Genomic DNA, 15,389 nt, shown 5'->3' with positions numbered 1-15,389 from the left:
ACGCGCTTGTATATTCCAGGCACCCCCAGTTGAAAACATGTCAGCTTTTCAGAATGCCAAGTTAAGAACTAACCAATCAGCTTCATACTTTGTAAACATAGGACACCCAAACATCAAGTGCCTTTAAATGTTCTCTATAAATAAAACTTGTATTAGAGCTGCAGCAATGTTTTGTTAGTTTGTCATCCTCTGAAAAAAGGTTGATGGTCACCTAACACTGACTAATGACAAAGGAGCGCAAATTGCATTGAAAATGCTGAAGGAATTCCACAAGCTTTCAGATGCAATATGTAACTGACAGGTCTTAAAAATTACCTGGTTCTGTGATAGATCAGCCTTCCTGTATCCAAAGTAATCCCACACCACAGATGTTGACTTTTTTTAGGCACCAAGTCCTCCTGTGCTGAACTCATCATCCCTGTTTATGCAGGTTATTTATCATTAAGCTCAGTCTCCTGTTCTCACACTCTGTTTAGGCATGGTGTGTTATGATTGGCTCAAATAGCATACTGCAGGAGAAGTATCAGTAGGGACTGGAGTGCGCATTACAAATCGTGCATGATTTTGAGCGTGAATTCTATTACGATTTCAATTAATCTCACAGCCCTACATACAAACAACTTTAAATGAGAATAGTTTCATATTTTTCCACATATTTCACAGGATTGTACCATTCACATCAAATCGTCTTCAAATTAAAGCTTGTAATGTTCTTATTCTCATGTAATGTTCATGGTTAATAAAATGTGAAGGAAGACTTAAATATCCCTATTGTTAAAATGAATGGAAAAACCCTTTCAGAAGGGGAGGAACTAATGTACTCTTTGATTTACCGCAATACTTTTGCTCACCATACTTTTACCATATTTTTGCAACAAAACAATGGCATACAATGCAAAGTATTATTATCGAATTGCACTTTTCCAGTGCATTCATATTGATTTATTCATACTGATTCCAAGACTATTCTTAAATGCATTCTACTGGCTTATTTAAAACAGAAATATCAATAGAAATCGAAAGATCTTACCTTTCAGGCTTCTCCCACAAGGCAAACAACCTGTCCTCACCCTAAATAATTATCAACAGAAGCTGTAAAATTGCTGTTAATTAGATTTTACAATGCCAGCCTCAAACCAAGGTTCCAAATCATGAACACACAGAGCCTTTCTCTACAAAATATCCAATCTGTCTTTCCTTTATGTCCACAACTTTTATAAAAAAAAATTCAATCACCCTCCAAGCGATTGTAAACCAGCTTCCTCTTAAATAGCAGGTTTTTCAAATATCTATTTTCAGAATGTAATGTAGCTGTCCTTCAATATAAACAGTCCAAAAAGTGCATGAAAAAAATATAGATATGGTCTTTTAAGAAAGGAAGGAAAGGAGTAAAAGGAGTAAAGAGTAAGCTCTGAATCACCTTAACGAGTCTTCATATTTATGAATATTTTGCCTGTTACCGATCTACATCAATATGGTTGAATTAATACATTTGCATAATCCACGTCTGCCCACGAAATATAGACACTCTGAAATGGGTGTTTCATTTCCGATGTAGAATAACCAATCAAATCAGACTTGGCCAGTTAACCAATCAGAGCAGATTTGGCTTATGGAAGGGAGGAGTTTAAAGACATTATTTATTCATTTTCCTTCGGCTTAGCTCCTGATTATCAGGGGTCGGCACAGTGGAATGAACCATCAACTATTCCGGCATATGTTTCATACAGCGAATGCCCTTCCGGCTACAACTCAGTACAGGGAAACACCCATACACACATTCACAAGCACGCATACACTACGGCTCATTTTTAATATTTTTTTATTGTTTTTTTTTTAAACGCATGTACATTTAAGATGTTATACTTTGTATTTTGTGTGCTTTTTTTTGGAAAGTCGTGATAACATTATCAGGGATTTTTTTCTTTTGTTATTTGAGCAAATTGTAATGCAAAACCATTATTTGTGCTATTCTCCCATTCATTCCAAAAAAAAAAAAAGAAGAAAAAAGACCTTATATCATTTTTGTGACCTTATATCCATTTATTGTGACCTTATATCCATTTTTTGTGACCTTATATCCATTTTTCGTGACCTTATATCCTTTTAAACCTGTTGTGCAGGACTAACTAGGCATGGGACGATAACCGTCTTCAAGGTGTACCGTGGTTTAAAAAGTCAGTTTTAAAACCGCCATAATTTTCTGCTATACCGTTCCTAATGTATGAGTAAGATTTTTTCATTTACTTTTTTTTAACGTTTTTTAAAACAGCAGTATCTCCAGCAGAAAAGATATTCAAAAATGTCATTTTAAATTGAGATGAAATCAGGGTTTTTGAAACAAATGAAGACAGCAGAAGTCAATGATTCATTTGAGTTATTCAGCCTGACATGTTTACAGTCCCAAAATATTTTAAATCTTTCACAAAATAAAATATTTTGTGTTCAAAAGGTAAAAAAAAGTTGTTTTTACCCGACATTTAAAAAGAATATATTTTAAAGCAGTAATCACAATACCGTTATAACATGAAACCGTGATATTTTTATCCAAGGTTATCATACCGTCAGAATCTTATACCGTCCAATGCCAACACACTATTAGGACACTTGCTCTTGAAGTACTCCCTAACAAATTCCAAAATCAGCTCGTAGTTTCCTCATAGAGCAGTAATTTGCTTGGTTTCAAGTCTTTTCAGGCCGGTCCTTCAAATCCGATACAGTTTCAAAACCACACCTGCACCTTCTCCTCTGGAAGTCCCCAAACTCTCCATCCGGCTTTATATACACCTATGCTGATGTGGCAAGTTTTCAAATAGTTTGTAAATTCATTCATCAAAGTCTAGAAGGAACACTTTAGCTTCAGCTTCTCACCCTAGAGTTCAGCGCATTGGGAAACGTGAACATGAATCATGCGAAAAAGCCCTGTAGGCTTTGCTTTCTGTCCAAAACAAGGGCTTTGGGCTTGATGGTGGGAAGTGTGGTGCCAAACAGAGGCTCAGTGACCTGCCGCTGCGTCTGTGTTTATGAAGGACACCGACGGGCTCGGTGGGATCGAGCATGTGAATGGCTCTGTCTTTCTGTCTTCCCCTCTGGGCCTTCGGTTGATGTCAGGGAACAGGATGTTAGCGGAGGCTCCCTTCAGTTGCTGATCTGATGCTAGTTTATCACTGAAGGGTTCAGGCTGTAACTAAATTTTTACATTTCGTGACTGTTTGTACTGTTGAGGTGAATAGATGTTTTTTTACTGCCATTTTATGAAGTGCTCATACTGTTAAGAGTGTTTGTGGCAATTTATGACAAATGACATGACATTGGTGTTATAATGTTGAGGTGGTTAATGAGGACATGCCATGTGTCTTCGTAATTCCAAACACTTAAATCACATACAGGGTCTTTCAACATTCAAAATTTGGGTTTTGGGGAAGGTGAAGGGTAAGACCCTTTAATAAGCATTTTAAAGTAAAGTAAAACTTTTTAAGTAAAAGTAAAAAGTGTACATACACAAACATATATATAATTAATAATATTTAATGTAATTATAATTGATCAATTTAGTAATATATTTTGGTGCACTTAAACACCTATTTTAGTGCACTTTTTTATTTAACAGATCCATTCATTCATTCATTTTCTTTTCGGTTTAGTCTGGGGTCGCCTGAGCGGAATGAACCGCCAACTTCTCCATCATATGTTTTACGCAGCGGATGCCCTTCCAGCTGCAACCCATCACTGGAAAACATCCATACATACTCATTCGAACACATACACTACAGGCAATTTCATGTTTACACAATTCACCGGTACCATGTGTTTTTGGACTTGTGGAGGAATCACCCGGAGGAAACTCACACCAACACGGGAAGAACATGCAAACTCCACACAGAAACGCCAACTGACCCAGCCGAGGCTTGCTGTGAGGCGATTGTGCCAGCCACTGCACCACCGTGACACCCTATTAAACAGATATATTCATCCAAATTATATTTTTGTCTCCGAACATATTTAGAAATAATAATTTATAAATAATTACATTTAAATTCATTAGATTAGATTCAACTTTATTGTCATTACACATGTACAAGTACAAGACACTGAAATGCAGTTTAGGTCTAACCAGGAGTGCAAGTGCAGGATACAGGCATAAGTTATAAAGTGCAATTATAGAAAAACTATGGTGATATTTACAGATGGATGTACTATGAACATTATATACAGGTTGTATAACTATGAACACAGATCTACAATAGATGAATATATGTAGAGGTTGCTATTAATAATCAGACGTATGCAGATAGATATGAACATGATTACAAATGTTTTTGTATAGTGGGTATGTACAATTCAAGATGAATTAATGCAACCAAGTGAAATGAACATGTACAATATTAATTGTGCCAATATTAAATAATGCAGTTAAATTCGTGTGAAATATTGCAACATTTAACAAACTTTGATAGAATTTTTTGTTTCTCTTGATTTTTCCTGTTTTTTTTTTTTTATATATTCAATATTTTTCCCTAACTTATAAATTTGACTGTTATCATAAGTTATTTTGTTAGATTAGTTAAAAACCCACTAATAACACTTAAAGTAATATTTTGAATATCCATTAATATAATAATGTTGTGTAGCTGAAATTTATTTGTCTTTACTCGTGGAAAAAGTTATATTTACTTTTTTTTTTAATATAACTATTTTTTGGGGGTTTTCACCTTTAATGTATAAAACAGTAGAGATTATTGACAGGAAAGCTTGGAGAGCAGAGAGAGGGGAAGGATCAGCATAGGACCGCGAGGCAGGAATCGAACTCGGGTCGCCGTGAACACCGAAGTGCATGTGTCGAAGCAATAACCACTACACCACTGGCGCCGACATATTTACTTTTTTAGATAAAATCGGTGATTTGCACTGTTTTAAAGGAAGAATAATATTTAATTAAATATGTTCACCAAGTCAAAATCACAAGTTTTAGCTGCAACTTTAAGAAAAAAATAATGACTTGGTCCTTTTTTTATACCCTAATCCTTAATCCTAGGAGATACTACTCATGAAATCAAAAATCAAACATTTCAAAAAAATAATTTGAATATGTTTTATTTAGGTCTAGATCAGGGGTGCCCACACTTTTTCAGCATGCGAGCTACTTTTAAAATGACCAAGTCAAAATTATCTACCTAATATAAAAATGCTAAACATATATTTATTTATAAACTTATTGAGAATTCTGTATTTGTACAATATATATTTGCACAACTGCATGCATACAGTATGCCCATATTGTGCAATAGCTTACAACTCTGTACATATTTTTGTCATTACTTTACTCTGATGACTTTCACTGAATGGATTCAGCCATGGAAGTATAGTCTAGACAGTAGCTGCTGATAGCCAGCCTCAAGCACACTACATTGACTACATAATTTTGCAGCGCTTAGCGAAGTTGACGGAGTTTTACTCGCATCAGAAAAGGTCAGATATGAAACTGGCTCCCTTGTATGTCAATTAGGGTTGGGTCGATAGACGATGCCATCGTCTATCACCAATGGCCTATAGACATCACGATGCCAGCATCGCGGTCCTCCGCCATGTCGCAGCAGAAACCCGCGCGCAAAAAATACACACTTAGGCCCCGTTTACACTAATATTCTTAGTTTTAAAATGGCATTGTAGAACAAAAGTTCTCCACGTCCACACTGGCGCTTCACCTAGCATTTCTGAAAAGCCCTTCTTCCACACTATACTACTGAAAACGCACATCACGCGACCACACACACACTCTGTCATGTGCTGCAGCATATGCGTGCGTCTGAGCTCCAGCAATCAGTGGGTGCTTTAAGCACAAAACCCCATAGTCAAGTGCACGTTAGACACTTAATCAAGGATGTACCGCTGGATCGAGTCTCACTATAGTTGTTGAACGTGATATTAAATTAATCTTGTCTCTAACGACTCTTCAGTCTTTTGAATCTATCAGGTAACGTGTCACTGTGTCAGTACACTGCTTTAATCTTTCGCTTTCACGCTTGGACTTAGTAATTTTAGCGTAAACCTCAGATACTGTAGGTTTTTTATCAACCAAGTTTGTCGACACCATTATAACGACACAGATCACTCTGCCTATTCATGCCAGAGTCCCGCGGAAAAAGTGATTGACAGGTGGTAATTTGTGTGTAACTTGTCTTTATTTGTTTATGATTTGGTTATGGGTAAAACAAAGACTATGAGGGTCAGGTAGTTGAAACGGTAGGCTACAAATAATTCATTTGTTATGAATTATTTAATTATTCAGAAATTATTAATTCACCAATGCCTACGATGACGATGCCATCGTCCATCGCGATGATTCATATTAGACATCGTACGATGCCAAATTGGTTGACATCGCCCAACCCTAATGTCAATCAAGCGACAAATTTTAGTGAGGATGGATGATAGGCTGACGTCTATTTTTTAAATGCCATGCAACCAGTCATTGACCAGTAGATCGCGATCGACATATTGAGCACCCCTGGTGTAGATGACATTTTAAACAAAAATTACATTAAATTATGTCTCTTATCATTTTCCACTCTTTAAGGGTTAATGTAATCTATCTTTAAACAGCTTTAGTTTGGTAAAAATGTGATTATTTTTCAGCTATTTTTATATATATTTAATAAAACTAATTGAATACAAATATAAATACTTCAATTCAGCTAGAATTAATTTAACTGATCAAAAGTAACAGTAAAAAGTTAGTAAATATTATGCATAAACTAGATAATAAATACATATAAATGCACTTATGAAATTAATTACATTTTAAAATAAATTCAAAAACAATTCTTTAAGATTTTTGAGAAATGTCTGAAGCAAATAAAACAGTAGTCTAGGTTTTCAGCTGTCAAAGTCACTGGTGAACATCTGACACTGATGTGTGTGTGTATAAAGTGCAAGTTTAAGTTAAAGAAGCTTCCCATCAACAAAGTGACTAACAGCGAATCTAATGCGTTTGCCCGCGAGGCGACAGGAACACAGGATTGTGTTGTGCAGGATTATGGCATTGGCAGTGATAGGAGCGCTGCATCACTGTCACAGCTCATCCTGACAACACTGTCTCCTCTTTCTTCTCCAGGATTCAAGTGTCCCGTCTGCTCCAAATCAGTGGCATCCAATGAGATGGAGGTTCACTTCATCATGTGTCTGAGCAAGCCCCGCCTCTCATACAACGGTAAGACACCTTAAAAAAGTGGTCAATTGGATATCGAATATTGTGAACCAAATATTTGTTTTTGAATATTCAGTATTTCTGCTGTTTTCTAAGTGTGGGATGAAAGCATATCAGAAGAAGTGTATAGAGCTGGATGAAACAGCTGGTACAATAATTACTGTCATGATCTTTCCTGGTAAATATATTATATATATATATATATAATGGTGTAATAACAATTAGAAATGCTTAAAAGTATATATATCAAATGGCTGGTGTGAAGGAAAAAGCCTTTCCTAAACCAGAGAGCAGTGTGTACAGAGGTTCTGGATCTGTGACAAAAGAACTTTCTCTGAAAAACAACTTCACACTTTCGCTATAAAAACACTGATCTATGTGCATCATATTCATTGCTCCGTTAGTGTAAGTAAACGTCTTTTCGCAGTATTTCCATACAGTTTGTGTTTTGTCTGGTGCAGGCGCACTTCACTGCTGTCATTTTTCTGCTGCCCAACTTCTTGCTCACCGCTGATGTGCAGGTAAAGGGAGTTTGAGCTTTTAAACAGCGCCCCCTCTGTTTAAAAAATTTATCGCGATTCATTCAACATTTCTATCGATTTGAAATGTCACATATTTTAATTTTCAACCGGCTCACGGTGAATCGTCACATCCCTATTGGCAGTTATTCATTTTCTTTTCGGCTTAGACCCTTTATTAATCAGGGGTCGCCACAGCAGAAAGAACCGCCGTATGCTGGCATTTATTTTTGAACAATATGTTATGGATATTACTGCTTGTATTGTCTTAAAGATGATACCAAATTTGTATCAAATGCTAGTTGTGTAATATCAATGATAACAGAGTTAAACAGAACGTTTAGTTGGAAATAAATAGGGTTTTTTGTTCTTTCATCAGTCATGTCAAAGTAAATGTGATTAAATATTCATATTATTTTACACACGGTTACATCAGATAAAAGATTGCTTCTGAGGCAGAGATTTTTATTATGTGTGGAGTCAACTTTGATTACATTTTTTACATCTTTTATTTATTAAATTAAAACAAATTCAATTCAATTCACCTTTATTTGTATAGCGCTTTTACAATGTAGATTGTGTCAAAGCAGCTTCACATAAAAGGTCATAGTAAATAGGAACAGTGTAGTGTACAAATGTGTGCACACATTAAAAAATACTATTAAAAGGACAAAAATATATTAAAGTGGACCTATTATGCAAAAATCACTTTTATAATGGGTTTAAATGCAGTAGTGTGGCAGCTGTCTGTGAATATAACCAGCTTCAAATGCTAAAAATTTATTAATTGTATTTTTTATAATCACACTTCATAAAAACAGCCTGCAGAAACACTTTGATTGACATTTTCCGGTTGTACGTGTCATCAGAGGGGGAAAGCTCCGCCCATTAGTGGCAATCTCTCCTGCATTAGCATAGGATGTTAGTCATGTTTTTGAATCTGCCACTATGCTGACACACAGGCATTTGTAGCTCCGCCCTTTTTTGAAAAAGAGAACAATCTCATTTGAATTTAAAGTGACAGTCACAAAAATAGCACAATTGAGCAGTTTCAAAAAGCTATAAAGCCTTATTTGTGTGGTATGTTGAGCTGAAACATCACATACACACCCTAGGGACATCACAGACTTATTTTACATCTTGTTAAAAGGGGGATAATTGGTCCCCTTTGATACAAAAATAAAAATGAAACTTGTATTTAAAAAATATACATGAAAACATTTATGCACTGCGATCTAAACATGTTTTCATTTTTATACAATGAATTTTAATTTCTTTCCACAATTATATTTTTTTATCTTAAACCTGAATCTTATATTAATCTAAACCTTTTTAAACAATTTATTATTACATCATATATACTTTATTATAATATGAATCACGATGTGTCCTGAGAGCTTTTTCTTGGATCGGCTGGTCAAGTGCACACACGTCCTAGCTGTACTGACCCGATGACATGCTACTTCTCTGCTGGTAACAGCTGTGTTGGGTTGGATGGACGTCTGACTGACAGAAACCTGACTGAGAGACAGCTGTCCAACCCAGCCGGAGCTAAAGGTGACCTGCAGTCATCAAAACATTCAGAAGCTCTCCATATACAGTACTGTCTGCCTTCTGATTAAACCTTGTGTCACTTGTCAGCAATCCGTTAAACCAAGTAGCTAAGTGAACAACTATTAAAAAGTAAATGAATGTTACATGTAGGGCTCAAAAAAACGATCACGATATCATGTTTCATATCATTCGGTATCGATAATTATTGAATATTTTAATAAATTTTAATAAAATGTACTGCAACATTACAAATTATGAGGTTGAATGACTACATTCCCCCCCATGCTAAAAAAAATCTTTCAGATTTCGGGGAACTAATGGCTGGGATTCACAAGAAAAGAAACCAAAAAGCCACATTGGGGACATCCTTACACCCTGTTTTATTTACAATCTCCTCACTGCTGCTAGTCACTGCACTCAATTTCACGTGTGTTGTTATTCTGACCTGAAGTGACAAGCGCGAGTGCGTTTAAATTGAACTTTGCGCTCGCGCCTCGCTGCCGTCTTTCTGTAACTAGGGGACCATCAATCGTTTTCTCAGAGGATGACAAACGGACAAACCATTGCTGCAGCTCTGATACAAGTTTATGGAGAAAAGTAAAAGGCACTGCATTGTTTGGATGTGCTGTGTTTGTCTCAGCTAATTAGTCTGCCGTTATTACTGAAATGTACACATTCCATACACACTGTGCAGCAGATCGATTAGTTCTACTTAAATAAATTACAGTTCGCTCGCGGAATCCACTTGCACAACATGTGTATGTCGCTCCCATATGTGTGTTGTGCAAGTCGCCTCCATTGGAAATGACAAACTTGCACCATAAGCTTATTGGCGTTGCTTCCAAGGCACATGCACTCAGCAGCCACATTTTAATAAAACTATAGTGCTTCACAACGAAACTTTATACCGAACTTTTTTAATAGATAGTAACAATGGTTTTCGGTCAATAGATACCAATACCGTTTTTATCCCCCAGCCCCAGTTATGAGTATTAATAGAGGAGTTACTTTAGAATATTCGAATATTTATAAGAATTTATTGTTTTTTTGTTAATATTTTGATTTTAAATTTTATTTTAATTTGAAAAGTTTTAGTTATTTTAGTACCGTTTTAATATTTAGTACTTTATTTTACTATTTTTTATTATCACTGTAAACATTTTAATGACAAAAAGTCAAGACTTTTTTTCTTCGGTTGCTTTAACTTATTTTAATAAGTTAACCAGGTTTCAACCACATTTGTGAAGTTATACAAAGTTTAACTTAATATTTTTAGTCAGTTTGATCGATGTAAGTTAAAAGTTAATTTGATTCAACTAAAATAATTAAGGAAGCAAGAATTTTTTAACAGTGTGTCTATATGTTTTATATAGTTTAGGTTTGTATTGACAAAAACAACTGTCGCTTTGGTAATTAACTTTTAATAATTTATTAATACCTAATATATGAATACTTATTTGGCAATTAAGTTGTGTTGATATTTTTGTCTATATTTAGTTTTATTTTTGTTAATGTATATTGATTATATTCTGAAGTAGACTTACTATTTATATTTCAGTTTTCATTTTAATTTTAGTTAAATTTTTTGTAATTTTGTTTTAATTTAGTAATAAACATCTCTGAGTTATTATTTTAGTTTATTTTTAGTTCATTTTACTGCCTCAGTTTTAAATACATATGTTAAATAATGTCCTGGCAACTAGCTATAAGTTTAAAATAAGTTCAAGCTTTTATATTTAATTAAATATTTAATTAAAATTGTTCATTTGTTCATTGTTCATTTTTCGTCTGTGCTAGTTTTAGTGTATATTTATATTAGATTGAATATTTATTTGATTTCAAATAGATGTAGTATTAGTTATTGATAAACACCAAGGGTTAATATCACGTATACATATTATCAACAACAAGTACAAGTCCTTTCCGTACACATTCTTCTATATTTCTTAAACTAAATCCCTCTCTTTATCACTCTGACCCCAGCATGTTGAAGTTAGTGACTCTCCACAGCAGAGCCACTGCAGCTAATCTGATTTCCCACAATGCTCTCTGTCCCATTGTCCACTACAGCCAGTGACAGTCAGACGTCAGCAGATCTGCTGACTGTAAACGCTGTCTGTGAATGCACTATGTACACTTTGCTGGCTTCTGACGCTACAGTTTGTGCCGACGGCCCTCCGTTCCTCTGTGAACTCTAATCCACCCGGCCTGTATTGATCCAGACATAGACTCATGCTGGACTAACACTGAACTAATACACGACCAGAAGCTGTTGTAGGTTAAAGGACTGCAGATGGCAAAAGCAGTTTGTGTTTTAAGTATGTTTTCAGGAGTTTTTCAAAGCTTGCAGTCACAATCTTACAGTATATTGTGGTGTTTGCATGTAAAAATACATATAGCACTACTCTTTCATGATGTCCAAGGTGTGAACATTTTGAATGATCACAAATCAGCCTCAGAATCAGTCAGGGTAATTAATGAGTTAACAACTCACCTACTAAATCATTTAGAGTGTTTACTGTGTGAACAGCTCAATAACTGAATCAGTTGCAGTGTTTAATAAGTGAACAACTCGCTTACGGAATCATTTGGAGGGCTTAATGAGTGATCAGCTCATTCACTGAATCATTTGGAGTGTTAATGAGAGAACAACTCATTCACTGAATCATTTGGAGTGATTAGTGAGTTAACAACTCATTCACTGAATCACTTGAGGTGTTTAATTAGTAAACAACTCGCTCACTTAATCATTTGGAGAGTTTAATGAGTGGTCAACTCATTCATTGAATCATTTGGAGTGTTTAATGGGTGAACAACTCATTCTCTGAATCATTTAGAGTGTTTAATGAGTGAACAACTTATTCAGTGAATCGGTTGGAGTGTTTAATGAGTGAACAATTCATTTACTGAATCATATGGAGTGTTTAATGAGTGAACAACTTATTCAGTGAATTGGTTGGAGTGTTTAATGAGTGAACAATTCATTTACTGAATCATTTGGAGTGTTTAATGAGTGAACAACTCATTCTCTGAATCATTTAGAGTGTTTAATGAGTGAACAACTTATTCAGTGAATCGGTTGGAGTGTTTAATGAGTGAAAAATTCATTTACTGAATCATTTGGAATGTTTAATGAGAGAACGACTCATTCACTGAATTATTTGGAGCGTTTAATTAGTAAACAACTCGCTCACTGAATCATTTGGAGGGTTTAATGAGTAATCAACTCATTCTCTGAATCATTTAGAGTGTTTAATAAGTGAACAACTCATTCAGTGAATCAGTTGGAATGTTTAATGAGTGAACAATTCATTTACTGAATCATTTGGAGTGTTTAATGACTGAAAAATTCACAGACAGACAGACAGACAGACAGACAGACAGATATATCATATATAATCATAAAGATATATATAATCATATCAATCTGCCGCTTTTCTTAGATTTTCTCTTGAGATCAGGCTGAAAATACAGACTTTTCCTTCATCCGCAAGAGCATGAAGAAGTAATAGTGTAGCAGAAATGTTTTTCTGTCCTCTGCAAAACTCTCTCTCATCCCCCTCCCCATCTGAGAGCTAAATTTAACAGCAGGTATTAAAATATCATCATGCATAGTCCTGGCTAGGAAAAGACACGCTGGTCAGCTCACATGGCCCTTTCAGATGGTGCCACACATGTACACACACACAAAAACGCTATCAAAGTAACAGTGTGTTGCCATTTCAGGGACTGAGCAAAACACAGAGCCCAAACTGACAGCTATCCAGAGGAAAGAATAGGAAACGTGATTACCAACAACCTGATCTAAAAGCAACTGATCGACTCACTCACACACACACACACACACACACACACACACACACACACACACACACCTGTCCATTCCTGTAAACTAGTGCATCTCCTCTGAGCTGCTGAAGTCATCGGCTTTAAGAGGATAACAAGCTCAATGCTGGAGGTGTGTGTCCTGCTGTCGGACGAGGATCTGCAGGAGGAAACGCCAGCGTGTTTGTTTTGCAGAGATCTGCATCTGGACTACTGTGCAAGTGCTTCAGCTTGAATAGATGCAAAATATGATCATTTTGCTAATATTCGATTTAAATGGTCTCATTTAATAGATTTTCCTTATATGCTTAAGACTTTTTAAGATTTGTAAAATTGCACTGCTAGTTGAATTGAACTTGTTAAAGTAAATGTGAATATGTACATACTTTTCCCCTCTTTATTGTAGTTTCACAATAAAAGAAAGATAATGCTTTGTGCTATTCTTACGCTATAGCACAATACAATTGGTTGGGACAGAATCATATTTTTTTGCCTATTATTTGTAGTATTTTCATGCAGTAGCAATTTAAACTCCCCTTTCAATATGTACAATAAGAAACAAAAAGCTATAGTTTTGACAGCGTATAGTCTGTGAAAGAATGACATACAACAGCCACAGATATATTTCAGCAGCTGACGTGTGGCACGATAAACGTGCTGATTTGCATGATCACTGGGGACAGGTAATGCTTGAAATATAAACGTCATGTCTGTTGTCCTAAGATGCATCAATTATGACAAGTTCCCACTTTTTTCTTGTACTTGAATGTTAAAACGTCCCTCCTATGAATTGTCATTCACTGAAATGGCCCCCCGCCAATTTCAGTTTGAGACCCCTGGTCTAAAGTAATGACAAAACAGATGATTTTTCTCACATTTTAAGATTATAAGGCTGAACGGCATGAAATGCTATCAGTCTACAGAGATTTCTCAGTAATTCTCTGTTGCAGTCAGGAGATCACAATAATTAACCAAAGCAAACACTAGCAGATTACTATGGTATAAATACAGCACTACAACATTCAAAAGAGAGAGATTGACTTAGAATGTCACTTACCTGTTTAAGAATTATTTGATCAGCTGTAGTTTGAAATATGAAGAAAGAAAGAAAATGCAAGTTTTTCTCCCCTAAGGACTTATTATGCGGTCTCTGTCACCATCTTGTGGCGGAATCGTCTTTGCTCGGCTCAGTATGACAGGCTGATTGTGATTATTTATTGATTATTACTTTTTTTTTTGAGAGGTACGCATGTATGCAAAGACTGCGGCGGACTGTACTCGTGCTTTTGGCAGAAGTATAAGATCAGAATAATATAATAAGTATAAACCATAAACTAATTAATATAATTCAGACTTACCTATATAATAGAGTATAATTCATGTAAATAATTTACATAAAATAAGAAATATGATTCAGCGTGGGGTCGATTATAGGTTCTGAAAGTCGATTTCGATTACTTTTTGATTAATGACCCAGCCCTTATATATATATATATATATATATAGAGAGAGAGAGAGAGAGAGAGAGAGAGAGAGAGAGAGAGAGAGAGAGTTTAAATTAAGTTTTGCAGCAAATAATATAGACGCCTTTTTCATTTTAAAATTTCATTCTAATCTTTTCATTTAAAAAAAATGTTCGTAATCTCATTTTAAAATAATTTCAATTAAAAATATGTTGTTTTAATGAATTTAGTTTACTATATTTTATAACTAAATTGATTAAATATAATGCAAACTGTAGTTATCAACAAACACACACTACTATTCAAAAATTTGGTGTCTGTTCACATTTTTTATTCATAATGGATGTATTTAGTTGATAAAAAATAAAGGAATTTATAATGTTAAAGTGTTAAATAATGCTGTTCTTTTGAACTATAAAACTATTTAAGTTAAAACAAAATATCAAATCCACTTTTTAACACTGATAATAATAATAATAATAATAATAATAAGCATTTATTGAGTGTCAAATCATCATGTGAAGCTGAAAAATCTGCTTTGCCACCACTGCAATAAATGAAATTAAATTAAAAGACGTATTGAATGAAAAAGCGCTTGTTTGTTTTTTAATCAAGTGAATGCAGGCTTGAAGAGCAGTGTATATGCACTGTACATTCCTAATTAACATAAGTTTCATTTCAGCCCAACTTTGCAAGAAATCTGCCTGCGGTCTCCTTTACTCTGACTCGACTAAGCTGATTTGTATTTGGAGCATATGTCTGCCGTCTGTTCTCTGCTCATTCCTGCCATCATCTCTTGTTTTTCCCAGCTCACCTCTCCTT

General features: G+C 35.0%; 1 protein-coding gene across 1 annotated transcript in view; it reads left to right on the top strand.

Annotated features, from left to right (window-relative positions):
• Positions 1 to 15,389, top strand: part of znrf1 (zinc and ring finger 1) — a 67,880-nt gene that overhangs the window by 35,571 nt on the left and 16,920 nt on the right. The window contains exon 2 of the mRNA XM_056451698.1: positions 7,115 to 7,210. Within this exon, the coding sequence (XP_056307673.1) occupies positions 7,115 to 7,210 (96 nt within the window). The remainder of the gene's footprint in view (positions 1 to 7,114; positions 7,211 to 15,389) is intronic.

The sequence above is a fragment of the Danio aesculapii genome, chromosome 25 (genome assembly GCF_903798145.1).
Source record: "Danio aesculapii chromosome 25, fDanAes4.1, whole genome shotgun sequence".
Taxonomy (NCBI): domain Eukaryota; kingdom Metazoa; phylum Chordata; class Actinopteri; order Cypriniformes; family Danionidae; genus Danio; species Danio aesculapii.
This window is presented reverse-complemented; position numbering and strand designations above follow the sequence as displayed.